The sequence below is a fragment of the Gordionus sp. m RMFG-2023 genome, chromosome 1 (genome assembly GCF_954871325.1).
Source record: "Gordionus sp. m RMFG-2023 chromosome 1, tfGorSpeb1-WG-v2, whole genome shotgun sequence".
Classification (NCBI taxonomy): Eukaryota; Metazoa; Nematomorpha; class Gordioida; order Chordodea; family Parachordodidae; genus Gordionus; species Gordionus sp. m RMFG-2023.
In genome coordinates, this window is record NC_088775.1 from 65,313,517 (window position 1) to 65,333,189 (window position 19,673).

The window sequence follows — 19,673 nt, forward strand, 5'->3', positions numbered from 1 at the left end:
GAATCACGGGGAAATTTTTAATATTATTTTTTTTTAATATTATTTTTTTTTAATATTATTTTTTTTTAATATTATTTTTTTTTAATATTATTTTTTTTTAATATTATTTTTTTTTAATATTATTTTTTTTTAATATTTTTTTTTTTTAATATTTTTTTTTATTAAAAATAATAAATATAAGATCTTCTAGATTTTGGTATAAATTTTTTGATGTAATAATAATTAAAAATTTAATTACTCAAAAGTTTTAAGAATTTTGCATACCTTTGGTTGAATTGGCGTAATTTAGGATATTTTTTTTATTAAAAAATAATAAATAAATGATCGTCTGGATTTTGGTAAAAAAATTTTAATGGAAGGGGTAAATTAAATATTGATAAATCTTAAAATTAAATATTTTTCCAAGTTATAACAATCTAAATGAAAATGGATATGATCTTTACATGTCAATCATAGCAAAAACACTATAGACCCTAATGATATATCAACCCACACTCAACGGAGAGATCATAAGGCAAGCATCCCCAGAAATGGAAGAAAATCTTCCTCTCATTTATATATATGTGAATATTCCTATTTTCGTAATATTAAAAATATGTCTAATATAAATAAATTAATTAAATTTTTAAATGATATAAATTTATATAGAACTATAATTGTTTTTCCTTAAAAATGTATATCTATATTATCATTGTATATATATTGTTTATTCAAATAAATGATTAATTATCTAGTATTTGATTTAATAGTAAATTGTATGAATTATGAAAATTTTCACAAATAAAATAGGTTAATGATGCTTACTACCTTAAGGTATCAAATTTGAATTTTGTTTATTTTTCATTTGGATAGGCACTACCAAATATATTTATAATATGCGATTTTTGAAAAGCCTCTATGGCCTAGTAGGCAAGAGCTTTACTGATCCCATAGTCACGGGTTCGAATCCCGGGAATGGTCATGTTTTTTTTCTTCTTAATCTAACTTGGTGGTTCCATCCTTGGGAGGATGATATATAGGAGGCCGGACTCGACCACGTGTTTCCGTTATAACATATTAAATAATAAAGGTCTTATTACATTTTAATAAATTTTGGGTATTTAGCAAATTCGGTTGGTATTTAGAATATTTTCATACATTCACTTGGTAGTAAGCATCATCCCAAAAAAATATCCAAACGATCTTATATTTATTATTTTTTATAAAATAAATAAATAAAAAATAAATATTAAAAAAGAATAAATAAAAAAAAATATTAAAAAAAAATAAATAAAAAAAAAATAAAAAAAAATAAAATAAAAAATTTTACCAAATATTTATATAACCGCATTTGAATAATATAATTATGTATTTTTAGTTAAAAAATTAATCATAATTTATTATTCTAGCATAAAATCCCAGGGTTCCTAAGAAGTCGAGGCTCATAAGATCCCCGGTCTCCCCTATTAATTTAGTGAGGCATAAGCAGAAAGGTAAAAGTCTAGAATATCACCTAGTTTTAAGCTGTCAGGTGATGCTAATATAAATTGGCCAACTTGTAGTTGGGTGATAATTAGAGCATTGGAGAAAAAAGCTGGTAACATAGGGATGAAATATTATGCGATAGATGCTGTTGAATGCATTTAAGATATCCATAACCAGCAGTTGAATCACGATAGAATCTTGGATGTAAAAAGGATAAAATATATTTTAGTTAAATATTTGCCCTGCAATCTTCGAACCTTTAGTTAGGAATCCGTCTAATATTTATTTGACAAATAGAATATATTAGTTGCATAGTGTGAATGATTAACTGATACTTTTTTTCTAATGATGATTTACTAATTCTGTCCGATATGATATGGTGTATGAAAAATGGATAGGAAATTTTTTTTTGAAGGTGGTTCTTGTCCCAGTTTACGTCATTTTTAAGGGGCAGTCGTCAATCAATGGTATTGCATATTGTTGATTGGTCGAGAATTAAACAATATGAGAGATCTTTTTTGTTTTCGTTGATAATTCATTATGTGAAATTATTTTTAAAATTCTAAAATTATTAAATTGCATTATAATCTGTTGTATTTTTCTTATGCGAAGCATTATTTTTTTTGATTATTGAAAAAATATAATAAAAGATACTAGATTTAAAGTGTTAATTTTTAAGTATTAAGCAAAAACTTGAGTGAGATAAAAATACTGAGTAAGATAGTTCTTGAGTTGGAAATTCTGAATGAATGCAGGAGGATATTAGAAATGAATATTTTTGGAATAAAATATCACTAGATTAGGAATTAGAGAGTTTTAAGATAGCAACAATATATATTGTCAATAAAAATTATTATAATTAAGGCCTATGGTGAAAAATAATAAATTTCAGTGTCTTATATAATTAAGGAATAAATTAACAAAATCACTATAGAATTAATTACGGATTATAATTTTGTTTATTTAAAAAAGTTGACAATTCTTAACATTCCAATTTTCTAAGTAATGCAAAAACGGGTTAAATTTATAATAGAGTTTTTACATAAAATTTTCTTAAAATAAGAAGAGCTCAGATATAGGTTTTTTTTTGGAAGAGAGCCTGCGCCGCTCTCTTACTTTAACCAAGCCTCCGAAGTTGTATATTTAAAAAAATATATATTAAACCTTATCAGCTAAGGTGATTAATAAATATATAAAATAGAGCCTATTCCATAAAGGCATAATAAAAATACCAATTTTATTATGAATTTTGCAAGATACATGAAAACCCCATCAACTTTATATAATGAAGTTATAAAAACTTACCTATTATTTTTTGATATCCAAATCTTTTATAACAATTTTTTTTTTGAACAACCATTTATTTTTTTTGTAATTAGCTATTTTATTGTAATATGGGTAAATTAATTTTTTAAAATCCTACTCCCTTCCACCATTGGCCATATAAAATTAACATTCCCTTTTTTGTCAATAAGAATTTTTGAAAAATCGATAATATTATTTTTTTAACGTTTTATATTATTACATAAGTATCAATTTATGTTTGTGATTATATTTTATTATAACAAAATTTTTGAACAAACTAACTTAAAATTAATAAAGGCAGACAACTCTTCATTATTTTTTAAACGTTCCCTATGTTTCATGATTTGTCCAATATATTCGTAAAAATATCAATCTTTCAACTTTACATATATCTTTTTACAAAACAATAGTATGGATTAACTAACCTTAGTGTAATACAAAGCAAAATCGTGTTAAATAACAAAAATATTATATTTGGGAGTGGAAAAACACCTACCCAAACGCTATCCAATTAAATCGGCAGGTTTTTAATTACAAAAACAAAATGTCGTCAGTTAAAGTTGCGGTGCGAGTGAGGCCCTTCAATTCTAGAGAATATTCTTACGATTGCAAGAGCATTATAGAGATGACGGACAAAACTACAAGTAAATGATTGATTTATTATAATATTATTGATTATTATTTAAAATTTATATTACACCTGATCAAATCCCAATCCAAATTTTGAGGAAAAAGACACATTAGATAAGATCTTATGTTAAATTCTTTTTATGGCAACGTGAGGATAATTTTATTTTCTCATAGCTTGCTCCCCCTCCCCTTTCTTTCGCTTTTATATGTTTATAGATTAGAAAATGAATCCTGTTTCACTATGGAGATATAATATTTTATAAGAAATGTATAATGCATAATTTCTTCTGTAGTTAAGATAATATTTCTATACTATTTTTTTTTTGAATTATATTTTACGAATATGACATTTTTTACGGAAAAATAACTGAAGTCAATCGTAATTATTTTAGGAAACTTTGCAAAGGGTATAGGTGAGACCTAGTTAGTGAAATTTTTGTCAAAATTATCATAGATCTTAAAATATGGATTATAATATATTGGTGAAATTTTTTAATATCTAGTGATTTTTAAAAAATAATCGAAATGGGTAACAGTAGATTTTTGGACCTAAAAACCTCAAGCTCAGGGAATTCCACTCATCGCTAAGGCTAGCGGAATCTAGTGGTATAAGATAAATTAATATTTTTATTCTTTTATTTTGACGCACAATTTAAAAAAAAATATATATAATTAATTCTGATCTATAATATTACCTTATACAATGAATGCTAAATCTATTAATGAATATTTTAACTGGCCCGATTAGCCCTGATTCTACTAGCCATAGGGTATTAATATTATCTCTAATTACTTCTAAAATATATATTTAAACATGGTTTATTTTTATGAAACTATTGAAATTGTTAAAATTGGGGTTCTTTCTTATAATGTCTAAATATAGCGGTGCACAAGTATTTTGAGGCTCGAAAACATATTTACGCACAAAGAAATTCTAATAGATGACGGACTTTAAGGATTAATACATATGGAATATTATTTTTAGAATGAGATTTGTTTATTAGTTTTAATAAGGAATTTGACTTTAAAGAGCGAGCAAAAGTTTATTGATTTTTTGTTTGCATAAATATTGACATTTAAGATGTTTTAAATGATGCCCTAAGGTGTGGGTGGAGGGGTAGAGGTTCTAATTTTTTATAGGATTTTTAAATTGTAAAAAAGATTCGGTTAGATCCAAATCGCAGATACAATCCGGTTCAAAATGTTAAGAAGCAATTTCATAAAAAATTAAAAAATTTAAACACTAAATAGTTTTCGAACAATATGAATAAAAATTAGCTTACCTTTATTAAATCCGGTCTTGTAAATGGGTCTGATTTTGTTACCGAGATTTCGCAGTTCCAGGTAATTCCAGTTTCAAATTATGGGTTAGAGGGTTTATAAATTTAATTAAATTTAAAAGATATGAAAATATTAATTATTATCATATATTGGAAAAAAATAAATAAGAAATAACACTCTATAAGAATGTTTAATTTTTGTGTAAATTATTTTAAACGCAAGATTGAACTCTCAATGACTTGTTGGGGACGACTTTAAAATTTAGAAAAACGATTATTAACTCAAACCGAGATTCAAAAAAAATTCACCCGAATTTTAAAATAAGGATTTGATTATATCGATTATTAACTCAAACCGAGATTCAAAAATAATTCACCCGAATTTTAAAATAAGGATTTGATTATATCTTATTTTATTATAAGAAGATCTTCTTGAACTGATCAATTTATCGACATTTCATAATTACCAAAAAGTTAATTAAATGCTCTTGCTATTTGTTATGTATAATTTCATCAAAAAAATTATCGATTGAAAAAGAACTGTGTCAAATAATTTGACAAACACTTAAACATTGGTTTTCAATTCGCTATTTTGTTTTGTTTATTTATGATTTAGATAGACGTCGGTTATGAGCTTATAAATATTTTGTACAAATAAATATTTTTCAAAAAAGAATACAATTTTAATGATTTCATATAAAACCTATGACGCATGTTAAATTTATTTACGACCGATTTTATTAATAACTAAATATGCGATTTTTTTTTCAAAATCTATCTGGCTTGGGCCAGAGCTTTATTTACAAATTATGAAAGTTGATAATCCAGAATCCCCATTCAAAATTTAAAATTTAGAAAAAGATTCACTTATTTTTTTAGAAAAATTATTAAGCATTTGTATATATAATGTTAATATATAGAATTTGGTAATACTAATACAACACAGCCTGAATTATTCAGGGGAACATAAATTCGATCAGTTTAAAATGCCACCGAAATTTTTCTTGACACTCTAAAACATAATATGAGCTGATAATCTAACCTATAAGGAGGATCCAGAATTAATTTACCATAATGATCATTTTAAAAAAAAATTTATTATTGATTTAAAATTAATAATGTATAAACACAATTTTTTTTTAAAAGTGTTTGTTATATATACTTTTTTAAAAACCTCTGACCAGATGTTGGGTCCGATTTTATTATTAAATAAAAAAGTTAAAGTTTTTAGATATTTTTTTAAAATTTATATAGAGTTTATAAGACCTCAAATATGTCAAAATTTGTATTAAAGTAGTTAATTATTTGAAATCTTGGAATTTATTTAATTTATCTTAGATATAAAATATCCCAAATTTCGTTTATTTTGTTATGATCTAATAAATATATGTATACAGGCGTGTACGCAGCGGGGGGGGGCAGGGGGAAAAATCCCCTTCCAACTCCAAGCCAAAAAATGCAGATGCCAGATATATTTTTCAAAAATAATTTATATTAATATTTAATTAAATTTATTTATCACATTCATTTACTAAGTTACTTTATTAATTAATTTAGATTTTCTTGGCGTAATATTTATCTATTATTTTCAAATTTCTAGTCAATATTGATAATGATGAAAATCCTAGTCATCTTACAAAAAGCAAAAAAGTACAAATAATTTATAACATTTTATAATTAGCCTAGAAGTAAGACATATGCTTCTTAAAAAGGTATTAAAGTTACCTATGATAAATATTTTATTTAATAATAGATTTATATTCCACCCCTCAAATTTCAATATACACAAACTTTATGTGCTAATTGAAAGTTAAAATTTTAAAACAGTTATTTTACTAAATGGTTATGGCTAGAATTCTCTATCCGGGACAATAAAGCTTATTGCAAGATATGAGTCCTGTTAGTTAAGTCAACAAGTACAATGATGGAGAAATCTTTGACAATCATCAAAACACAAATTATCACAAACGCTGTGAACCTATCATTTCTTCAAATTAATTGTGGGGATATGATTCCCATTTTATCACATATTGACAAAAATAGGGTTAAAATAGCAAAAGAAAATAGATATAAGCTAACTATTGAGACCATTCTATATTGGGGATTGCAGGACCTTTGGATTCAGGAAGCTTGAATTTCAATAATAATGATAATGAAGGTAATTTTCGTGGTCTTGTAAAATTTAAAGCATTAGGGGATTCTGTAAACAGAATTATTTCTGAAACTCCTTGTCCAACAAAGAGAAAGAGAAAGACACAAAAAGCTTGTCAAACGAGATGGAGTCTTCGCCATCAAGCAGTAACAGCTTTTATAGAGTTAGAAGAGTCGATTATTAATGTTCTTATTAAAATATAACATGCCTGAAGGAGATATTCAGAAGCAAGCAAATCATTGGATTCAATACTTATACTTTTCTTTCTCATTAGAATGTATATTATACAACTATTTTATGTATTTCCAAAAATATAACATTGACTTGATTGAGACAATGAGAATAGCGGAGAGCATTTTATTAGAACTCAGGGAAATTAGGGCTAATGTTGTTATAGAATTTCACATTTTATATGTTATTTTTGAGTCAAAAGCAGAGCTATACGAGTTTTACATTTGTCTCCCTCGACTTGCAGCGAGGCAAGCTCATCGTCCTAACATTAATATAGGGTCAGTAGAAGAGTATTAATAAATATGTATTTATCCCTCTCTTAAATACATTTATAACCCAAATAAATGAACGTATTATTTCCACAAAAGACTTTCCAACCTTTTTCAGATGGTAATAAAAAAATTAAATATTTAACAGATTTTTTTCATGAAGATGTTAAAGTATCTTATGATGCCTTATTAGCTCTATAATATAAAAGATTAACTATGGTTAATATAGTCCCAAATATGGATGCTTTGCATCATTTCAAACATCTCTAAGATTATTTTCCCAATGTATTAAAATTATTATATATTAATAACTCTTCACATTAGTACTACAACTAATGAGAGAACATTCCCTTCTTTAAGAAGAATAAAAACATACCCAAGGAGTACAACTTCTGACAATATATAATGGTTTGGCCCTTTTGAATATTCATAGGCATTTGACGCCAAGCACAGATGAGATAATTGAAAAATTAACTTAATCCCAATGAAGATTGGATTTTACATTATAAATTTATAATATGCTTCTTAATAATATTTTTTGTGCGATTTATTTTTTAATTATATTTTTTCATGAATACTTTTTAAATTATTACATACAAAATACAATTATTCCTAAGAAACTTGTGTAATAATTTATATTTCCAGCATTTAAATTTTTATACTTTATATATAAATTTTAAAGGCTCAAAAATTTAAATTTCAATTTTGGGTCATTTATTTTATAGTGATTTATATGCTGGTTATATCCACTTTATATTCTGTAATATTTATTTTATAGTTTTTCATATACCGCCGGTTATATCCGTTTAATATTTTTCTAATTCACATTTATTTTATAGTTTCCTTACTGGTTTATATATTTATTTTTTATAATTCACATTAATTTAAAATTCTGTATTAGAAATAGTTATTAGTCCTTAAAAAATTTATGCTTGATATTTTTAAATAACAATGATTTTATTTAAAAAATATATAATCCCCCCCTCCCCCTCCCACCAAATTCCTGCGTACGCGCCTGCATATATACATGTCGTATTGAGATATGGAACCCATAGGGTTTCGGAATATCTCAATTTTATATCATTTATTGAGGGCGATTTTAAAATCTGGAAAATTTGATTTGACTAGAAATGAATTCCAGCATATGTAGAGTAACTATTCTCTGAATTTCAGACAATTTTTGCCATTATTTATGTATTAATAAATTTATATGAAAAATCTATATAAAAATGTATATAAATTAAGTGTGGTTCTAAGGTTTAAGGTAAAAATTGTTTGGAATTTTTATTGTGGGTAATCCATACATGCTGGAATACATTTCCGATCAAATCATATTTCCAAATTTAAAAATCTCCTTCATTAAATGATAAAATTAAGAGATTCCGAATCCTCATGAATTCAATATCCCAATGTGACATATATAATATATATTATATAAATAAAATATTCTATCTAAAGTGAAAATTCAATTTTAATAAATAATTTTTCTTGTCGTCTGACCTATCCCAAGCCCCAAGTTTTCACTAACCCTAAAGGATAATTTTAAAAACTTTTAATGTTTGCTCCTTTAATTTTTAGCTAAATTTAGTTTACAAAATCAAATCTCAAAAAGCTGAATCAAAGAAATTCATATCCCTCAGACAGAACATATAAATCAATATTTTCAAATTTAACTATTGTTCCTTTTTATAAGAACTCAATTATATTTTCTTAAAATTTTTTTTTTTTAACATTTTTAATATAATTTAAAAAAAAATTTGTGATATATAAAACTCATAAAAATTGGTAGGATATTGTTTTCGACAAATTAATTTATGGCACCTAAGTTTTTATTAAAAATCTAGGGGAAAAAAATATTACTTTAATAAAATTAAATTTTTCTAACTTTATGGGTTTAATTTTTTTAGTATAAAATTATATATAATAGAAATATTTTTTGCTTAAGGGGGTATATCATTGTTATGATAGTATTAATTTTCAGACTCTAGACTAAATGAATTGAACCTAAGTATCCCTTGTTACAGTGTATACCCTACCTCCCATTATTTATTTACATTGGTAAAGAATAGTATAAATAGAAAATTATTTCTTTATTTTAAGTTAGCCCAAATTGAGTTTTAAAATTCCCACTACCAGCCAAATAAAATAAAAAATAAATAAATAAACCGATTGGACGGGTACAAGGAAAAGTATGTAGTAAAAAATCGATTTATTTATGAAAATCGAAAAATATAATATAAACAAAAGTATAATTTTATTTTCCCAATTTCGTCGACCATTAAATATTAAAAAACAAATATTTTACTATATAACTTGTGTATTTAGTTTAGATAATATTTTAGTGGAGCGTTCACCCTAGTTTTTGAAAGTTTTTTTAAACGATATTATATAATTATAATTAAAGTTATTCCCTTTTAATATGTATTTTTGAAATTAGTCAATATGTAAATTTTTACAAAGTGTAATGAATGATAATATCCTCTTTTGAGTGTACAACCTCTTTTCTATAAGTTGAATTAAATTACTCCCATACATATCAATGCCTACACTGGCGAGCGAGGGATGCAAGGTCAATTTAATTCCAAAATTAAAAATTGAGAAGGGTGGGGTTCGAAGATAAATTATCACGAGCTCAGAATCTCATAATGCATGGAAACGATAAAATAGTTTGCTATGAAATCGCATCCATCTCCTTAAGTTATAAATAATACATTTATGTTTAAAATCATGAAAAGTTTATAATATATAATCAATTCTTATATGGAATACTATTTTAAAAAAAATTTATTCATAAGGTTCGTTCTTCAACAACATTAAATATTTTTTTATATATGAGCCAAATCTCAAGGCATTTTATATAGTTTCGAGGATACTAATTCAAACTAAAGGTCTGCAAAACTTGATATGAGGCACACCAAGGCCGTATCCCGATCTGAAAAATATTAAAATATTTTTCAGGCCGGGTTTTCACATCACTATTTTTCACCACGCCCTTCTATCGATTTTGTTATGTAATATGATCTTGATATTCTATCAAGAACCTATCTATATTGGGGTACACTTTGTATCATGCAATTTTTTTTATTCTTAATGTAAATAACACTGAAAAATATAAATAAGTTAAGAAGGGACAAACTAGATCAATAAATAAAATTTATCAAAGAGAAAAATCAACAAAATTACAAATCCATTTTAAATAGTTAAAAACATTCAGAAAAAATTAAATAACGGTTTTACTTTTTTGATTGAAACTTTTCCTTTGTTGATTAATTCTTTACTTTTTTTTTGATCGGCTCTGTTCTTTTTGATCTGAATTTTTCTTAAGCTTCTGGAACTTTTTTGATCAAATTTTTTTAATGGTAAACCCAATACATGAAGTTCTTTGTAGCCTAGACCAGAAAGGCAATTATTATCACACAACTGTTTCAATATTGATATTAAATGTAGAATTTGAAATAAATTTTAGTACATATTCTTTGATAGGTAGATCTCCAGATTTTGTTTCCTATTGAAATTATTTAGAAAAATTGAAAACCTTAACCAAAATAGTTATTAGAATTATACATTACATGATTAATGATATGTAAATTTTATTATTCATCAAGTTATCACAAACCCTAAAATATCCCCCAACAGTAAAGAGGCCATCAAAAGTTTCAACTTTGACTACTCGTATTATTCGCATGACTCGGTAAAAAAAAGAATAAATATATTATTATGTATATATTATACCATTAAAAACCACTGGGCGCTTTCAGGCTCTTATCATTTATATATATATTAAAAACAGTAAATTTTATATGATTAAGGCGTGCTAGAAACGTTTGCTCAAATGAAACTAATTTAGGAAAAAAAATTTTCTTTTTTAAAATTAAAAAGTGGAGGTGGTTGGGGCGTTGTGAAAATTCAATCATTATGGTGGTTAAATGTATGTAAAGAGGGTTAGGAAGGAGGGGGGGATTTTCTTCATTTGTTAAATTTAATTTGGATTGCTTTTTTATTCTCTAATTCTTTTTTGGATTTGGTTTGACCCTTATTATTGTTTAATTAGAGAATGTGAGGGGGGGGGGAGGGAATATTGTTATTGGCCTAGGTGTATGGAAGTGCCTTCATAATAAGCACGCTTTCACTGTCTTAAAATATGTTTTAAAAAAACGAATATGTATTTAAGTTATTTTGTAACCTTTTATTTCTGTTTTATTTCTTTTAGTTAGAAATTAAAAGGTGAAATTATTTATATTCAGGTAGATTTAGAGATATTAACAAAATTAAAACGATTTACATTCACTTATTTTAAAAAGTTAATTAATTGCTAGCAGGCGCGTACGCAGGAATTTGGTCTGGGGGGGGGGATAATAAAATTTTTTAAGAAATATTATTGTTTTTTAAAAATATCAAGCATAAATTTATTAGAACTAATAACTATTTCTATTTCTAATACACAATTTTAAATTAATGTGAATTATAAAAAAATTATATGTATAAATCGTCATATAAAAAACTATAAAATAAATGTGAATTAAAAAATATTAAACGGATATAACTGGTGGTATAGAAAAACTATAAAATAGATGTGAATTATAAAATATTAAGTGAATATAATTACTCTATGAATCACTTAAATGACCCAAAATAGAAATTTGAATTTTTGAGCCTTTAAAATTTATATACATAAAAAATTTAAATGTTGGAAATATAAATTAATACACAAAAAGTTTCTTATGAATAATTGTATTTTGTATGTTATATATTTACATGTAAAATCCAATCTTCTTTGGGATTGAGCTAATTTTTCAATTATCTCATCCTTGCTTGTCGTCAAATGAGTTGTACTTCTTGGTATGTTTTTCAGATGCGGTGTTTTTTTAAAAAAATATCCGGGCCGGGTTGTATATTTTAAAACAGCCTATATTTGAAATCGTTATTATTAACTATAAAAATCAAAAAGAAATATATTTTATTTTTAAAATCCGGGCCAGGCCTGAAAATTTTATCTTAAAAAAAGCCGGGGACTTGAAATTTTTTTAAAAAATACCCAAACCTGCCGTAAAAAATTTTAAAAAAAAAATTCGGGCCGTGCCCTGCAAATGGTACCTCTGCAGGGCTCTGTTGTTCTTTTTAAAAATGAGAATGTTCTCTCATTAGTTTACTAATGGGAAGAGTTGCTAATATATATAAACCCTTTTAAAACATTGGGAATATAATTTAAATGAGTTTGAAATGCAAAGCATCCATAGCATTTTTTGGGACTATATCAACCATAGTTAATTTTATAAATATAGTTATTCCTAATAAGGCATCATAATATACTTTAACATCTTCATGATAAAATCTAACAAATATTTTTTTTATCACCATCTGAAAAAGGTAAGTAAGGCTTTTGTGGAAGTAATATCTGCAGATAAATGCTGCACGATGAATTAAAAACCATTCATTTATTTGGGTTATAAATGTATCTAAGAGAGGAGACATTTGTTTTATAATACTCTTCTACCATCCTATATTAATGTTGTGACGATGAGATTGCTTGCTGAAAGTGGAGGGGGGCAAATATTAAACACGTATAGCTCTGCTTTTGACTCAACAATAACATATAAAATATGAAATTCTTCATCAACATTAGCCCTATTTCCTTGAGTTCTAATAATATGCTCTCCGCTATTCTCATTAGTGATCTGCATCGAACCTAATTCTTCAAGCCCGGCCTGAAATTTTTTTTAAAAAGTTTTGCCGGCCCGCCCCGAACCCGAATTTTTTTTTAAAAAATTTACCGACCCGGCCTGGCCGAATTTATTTAAATATAGAAATTAATTTTTATAATTACTCAAAATAAAAGACATATGTTATATGTCGTTTAGTTTCAGTAACTAAAATCAAATATTTTTATTTTTAAATAAAAATTCAATATAAAATTGATAAATTTAGATATATTTAAAAAATTTCCAAGGTCCGACCCTACCTGGCCCGAATTTTTTATTAAAATATTAGGCCCGGCCCGGCCCAAACCTGATTATTTTAAATAGAATTACGGACTCGGGCCGGGTACGGGCCGGGCCTAACTTTGCAGAACTCTAATTCTCATATTCTTAATCAAGTCAATGTCATGTTTTGAAAAGTATAACGTATAGTTGTATAATTAAATAATACATTCTAATGAGAAAAAAAATTTGGAATAAGCATGGAATTTAATAATTTTCTTGCTTCTGAGGAAATATTTCTTTCAGGCCATTGTGATATTTCAGTAATAGCAAATAATCGGCTTTTCTAACTCCATAAAAGCTGTTACTGCTTGATGGCGAAGTATCTATCTTGTTGGACAAGCTTGCAATTTCTTTCTCCCTGTTGCACAAGGAGTTTCAGAAATATTTATTATTTGACTAGAAATTTGAAAATGGTGGATAAATATTACGCCACTAAAAATTCGAAATTATAAGTAAATATCACGCAGGAAAACTTGAAATAGAAATTAGTTGATAAAATAACTTAGTAGATGAATGTGATAAATAAATGTAATTAAATATTTAATATGAGATAGGAATAAATATTAACAAATATAAATTAATATAAACAATAATATTTTGAAAAATATATCCGGCATCTGCATTGGGGGGGGGGGGAGGGATTTGTCCCCCTGTCCCCCCGCTGCGTACGCGCCTGATTGCTAGAGCTTAAATAGAGGAGCCGTTTTTGGACCAAGTTAGGCCCGAATCTTTATTTATTTTTAAGCTTAGCTCTATTATTTAAATTTTAGGAGGGTATACTTCTGGTTGGGGAAGGGCATCGAAGTGACTTGCAGGGCTCTACACTAAATTATATGATTAAAAGCCTAAAACTATACTATTTATCTTAAAGGTTGAAAAGCATATAATTAGGCAAATTATATCTTTTTCCTTCATAAAAATTTTTATGACCCGGGGAATTTGTGTAAAATTATTTTACGGACCAGGTAAGATATCTACGGGCCGGGTAGAAAACCCTTTTTAAAATTTCCGCCGGCCCGGCCGCGCCGACCTCAAATTTATATATCAATTTTTTAAGAGTTAGTGATAGACAAAAGTGTACTCAGTTCACATACATTTAAATTGACTTTTACGTAACTTTAAGATATCAATATCACTGTGCCCAATTGAAAACAAATGTTAAGCACATTTTTAAAAAATAATTCTTATTTAATTTTATTCTATTTGCAGGAGAATCCAAGCTTTGCTACGCAAGATATGGTTTATAAGGACATAGGTGAAGAAATGCTCAATCATGCATTCGAAGGGTTTTTATTCATTAATATTATTTTATAGAATACAACTAGTGGCGTCATTGGCTCTGAACACTTTAAGGTTGCTTAAAAGCTGCCCCTCTATTCTTAGGACATGATAATGACATTTTTTTTAAAAGAAATATTGACTTTTTTGTTTCAAGATGAAAAACATATTCTTTTTGTCATCTCAATTTTATTACGAGGTGGCTTTAGGATTATTACATCAAAATTTTATAAATATTGAGTTGATTTCAAAATTGTGAGAGATCCTTATCATATATCAAAGTTCCAATGAAAATCATCCTAATTAGAGCTTCTATCTAAAGTTGGAAAAAATAAGTTCTATTCTATCGTTTTTTCATAAGGCCATTTCAAGACAGAAAGTTTTTTTCAAAACTTTTTCTTAGGGCATTTTTCCAGAAATTATTTTTATTTTCAAATAAAGGATATTAATTTGTTGAATTAATTTTTTTGCATAATATAATATTTAAAAAAATTTTTTTTTGCTGTTCTTATATCTTTGACCATTTAATCGTTTATAAAAATTGAAATAAAAATTGCTGGAAAAATGCCCAGAAAAACATCTTTAAAAAAACGTTCTGACTGGAAATAGCCTAAAGAAGAATTTTAACAACAACATAATATCCTTTAATATTCTGAAATTTTAATGTTTTATTCTTAAAAACACATTTATCAAAAGTTATAACGTGTGCATATTCGCTTATGGCCAGACAGGAGCCGGCAAATCTTACACTATGATGGGCAAGCAAGAATCAGGCGAGAAGGGAATTATACCACATATGTGTGAAGACCTGTTTTTGAGAGTGGGTAACGATATTTGCCGTGCTGGGGTCAGTTCGGATCCCCATACTTCTTTGGATAACCCTGACCTTGAAAATTTCGGTATTTTATTCTACTTCATAATTAATCTATTGCTGCATAAAATAAATTTAATAGTATATTTATTATCTGATTCAATTTTGCCCTTTCTGTGCCGTAAACTCTATCGTTATTTTTTCTATATTCGTAAATCAATCTTTAATGTCTATATTACGAATACAATAGCATTTATTGATCGTTGTGCTTTATTAGAATATTAGTAAGTTTATTATTTTTGAAATCATAATTGTTTTAAAAAAATAATGTGTTAATAATGCACCAATATTTTTTATAAACTCGAATGATGTCAACGTTTGTAATAATTTAATATTATTACAATAATTTTTTATTATAATTGTTGATTGTACAGGATACTTAAATAAAACTAAATCAGTGGCCTATATACCCCTCCCCCCACTGAGCCAATGAAAATAAAAATATACCATGATATAAAAGTGCCCCTCCCAGTCTCCATAGAAATGAAACAGGTATATTTTTAGAACTTACCCAAAACTTTCTCTTAATTTCTAAAATAAAATTAAAATATTTTTATTGAAAAAAAATAATGACAATAATCTGTCCAGTATTATATTGAATATGATTAAACTATTAGAATTAGAAAAATATGATTTTTGTACAATATGTAAATATATATTCATATAAAAATATAAGATAAAATTTGAAAAAATATGAAAATTGTAATAAAAATAAATTTTAAAAAATTAATTTCGATATAGGGGAAGATTATGATCTATATAAATTTGAGAAAAGAGAAAAGAGCGGAGGGGGGGGCGACAACGCTGGCATCCCCTTCCTTTAGAAAGTCTAGTTAAAGTTTGTTAATAATTTATGATGAATAAATTTGGGAAAGACAAAGGTTACAAAATAACCGATAAAGGTAAAATAAATGAATAATTTTTCCAGTCTAAAGAATTGTCTTAGCCATACAAAATCATAATTATTAAAAATTCAAACTAAATTTTACCCTTCATTAAATTCATAATATCTAGATGTCAGATTAGTCACGAATCTGCCCTATATTTGGGCAATTTGGTCCTTATTACAATACCTGACATCACGAGACTATTTCTCAAATTGAACGAATGGGAAATTTGTCCTCCTCAATCTATAACAAATTCTTTTCTCCACCCCTACAAAAGTGTTTAGACAAGAACAGACCCCATTTAAACGACTCAAATGAAGGCGAAAAGTCTCCTTCCTTCCTAATTCTTTTTATACTGTTTTAAATACTTCTTCTTTTTATTCAATTTTTTTTCCATACCCAAAATTTTATTAACACTTTGAACTTCTCCCATTTTTAAAAACGAGATATTTCTAGCCGCACATGAATCTAAAATCTAAATTCTCTGGGAATCCATTCTTAAAATTTGATAATAATTCATGACTTCATGTCACCCACCCTTCCAAATCGGGAGATATCGAGATTATCTTTCCCTTAAAGCTTATTTCTTTATTTCCCCAAAGTTAACTTCTCAAGCCAATCTTGATCACATAACAGATAATGAGGACAGTGATCTAACCCTACCCTTGCAATTTCACCAATCAGATCCATCATTACAAAAAGATTTGAATACTTTTCTAGATTCCCGTTAAGTTACTTTCCTATTATTGAGTGAAAATATTGAGAACAATCCATCTATCAATTAGTCCTCCGCCTATTTTGCGATGTTGTAACACCTACTTTTGTGTAAATTACAGTCAGCCTTTTCCTGCATATGCATACTTGCACTGTAGGTATTCTCGAGGACGTCATTCCCATAGTAACTATCATTTTTAAAACACTTAAAAGCTTAAAATTCATTCTATCATAAAGCCCATCGAGCATATCCCCGAAGATAATAAAAGACTCAGAGATATAACTCTCATATGCGGGGAAAATGACCTCCCCCTTGCATGATTTTACATGTATAGACTTTTCAGCGAAACCCATATCCACCTCAACGATTTCCCTAAAGGAGATTTCAAAGAGAAACAAATATTTAGTTCTGTAGAATATTATTTTCTTTTCATTCCAATAATATCTCTATCCTTGGAATTTTCTAAAGTGAAGCCTCTCTATAATAAAAATTCTAGGAAAAAATTTATAAAGACAGGGGAGACATGAATGATAATACGTAAAACAGCACATATCCCCTGAGGAATCAATTCTAGGCCACTTTAAGGTAAATCATTATTTTATATAAATTTTTATTGTTGTTTTTTTGTTTTATATATTTCGAAATGTTTTTATATAATTTTGACAAAAATAATAAAGTTTTAATTAAAAAAATCAATAAAAATATAATTTCATTTTTTAAACATTTTTAAACTTAGATCATTTATCCCTAGGCACTGCTATTACTGTATACTAAACACCCCTTCAATAAGTGTTGAGGATGGCAGTAGTGTATTATATTTTATAAACAGCTTTTAGGATTACCAAAAATATCTCTTAATTTTCCAATTATTTTTATTAATCATCAATGAAGTCATCAGACATATCTTCATCAAAATCAAAGAAAATCGTTTTCTCTCTTATCGTGGAAATGAGTCTTGGTACTAATTTTCTTCATAGGTGTCTTATTGGTATCCTTTTCTAAAAGAAGAAACTAAATATTTTTCCTTTTTATTTTGGACTTTAGGTTAAGGATAAAGAACAATTAAATATTATTCTCACTAGCATTTTTTTCCTTTTTATTTTGGCCTTTAGGTTAAGGATAAAGAACAATTAAATATTATTTTCACTAGCATTACTTAATATAATTGATGACATCAATTGGCCAACCGGTTATAAAATATTAATTCAGATATACGGGCAATTTATTTTATTCAACATTCCATCTATGAATGTTTTTATATGAAAAAAGAGGGATGTTATATATTTTATAAAATAAATATATTTCGATATACATTATATAACGCGACATTTTATTATATAGACAAACCTATATGGTTTAGAAAGAATAAAAATAGTAATAGAATGTTTAATATATAATAAACATAAAGAAATATTTATAACATTCTGACCCTACTAACAAATTCCTCTTAGGATAATTACATGTTTCGGGAAAATAAGAATTTTTGATTAATATTTCTATAGAGGTCACACATGTATATTCACGAAATTAAATATAGCATTTGTCAACTCTAAGGATTCAAAAGAGTTAAGATGGAAATGACTTATTTATTAAGCCCATAAAATGTTATTTACTCGGTAATATTGTCGAATAGAGTCATATAATATTATTTCAAAAAATTTTAAGGTGGTCTTTGCCAATATGAAAGACGGAGAAAAAACTGAATTAACATGCATTCCAAGCAACAGTTATATTGAATGGATAATAAGAGGGCGATTAAGTAATTTAATTTTCCAATATACCAAGTTGTATAATTTAGCGAGAGACACGGGAATATTTCCAACTTTTTTGGTACCAATTAGACAGTTAAAAAAGAAAAAATTGTCCCAATTTTTAAGCGTAGATTAAGAAATGCCGGAATTACCAACACATATGTTTATAGAGTTTTCGCTTCCTTTATTGGACAAATGAGAGGAAAGATAAGTAACTGGAGGTAATAAAATATGTACTCTACTAAAATATAAATAGAAAATGATTGACACAATGTATTCCCAGGATTCAGATAAATACAAAAATGTAAAGAGGAAATTAAAAAAGGGTTTAATTTCAGACATAAAATTAAAATAAAGCTAGAGTTTGAACGAAGTAAAAGTTAATTTTTCAAATTTAACTAACAACTACGCGGAGACTAAAGATCATTAACGGGTGTTCGGATTTATTCTCATTTGAAGAACAGACATTTTGCAGTGATGCAAGAAAATAAAGGAACGATTTCGAGATTTGCTTATATCAAAAAAGCTATAAATTAGTTTAGGAAATATTTTGCCCGTAAATTGTTCCATGATAGATTACAAATCGATGAATTGGCAAACTATCAAATTGAATTTATAGTTTGTTTTTGTAGTAACGATTTAAAATGGTCCCGAGACGTTCGAAGATCAAACCTCATCATTTTGCCTTGTTGCTTTGGAGGAGGCAGATATTTAAAATGGAGAGGAAAATTCCGCCCTCCCTTATAGGTACGCTACTAGTTCAGAATTTGTCATTAATTATATCAGTCAACTCATATTGCCATATTGCATTGTATTCCCTTAAAATACTTGTATAGGCTATATGTTAAGGAGACCAGTG

The 19,673-nt window shown here is 26.7% G+C and overlaps 1 protein-coding gene across 3 annotated transcripts in view; it reads left to right on the top strand.

Annotated features, from left to right (window-relative positions):
• Nucleotides 1-3,054: 3,054 nt before the first annotated feature.
• LOC135922715 (kinesin-like protein unc-104) overlaps nucleotides 3,055-19,673 on the top strand; it is a 70,867-nt gene continuing 54,248 nt past the window's right edge. For all 3 annotated transcript variants that reach the window (XM_065457158.1, XM_065457159.1, XM_065457160.1), the window contains exons 1-4: nucleotides 3,055-3,413; nucleotides 10,937-11,022; nucleotides 14,522-14,598; nucleotides 15,287-15,489. In XM_065457158.1, coding sequence (XP_065313230.1) covers nucleotides 3,314-3,413; nucleotides 10,937-11,022; nucleotides 14,522-14,598; nucleotides 15,287-15,489 — 466 coding nt within the window. In that variant the 5' untranslated portion in view covers nucleotides 3,055-3,313. The remainder of the gene's footprint in view (nucleotides 3,414-10,936; nucleotides 11,023-14,521; nucleotides 14,599-15,286; nucleotides 15,490-19,673) is intronic.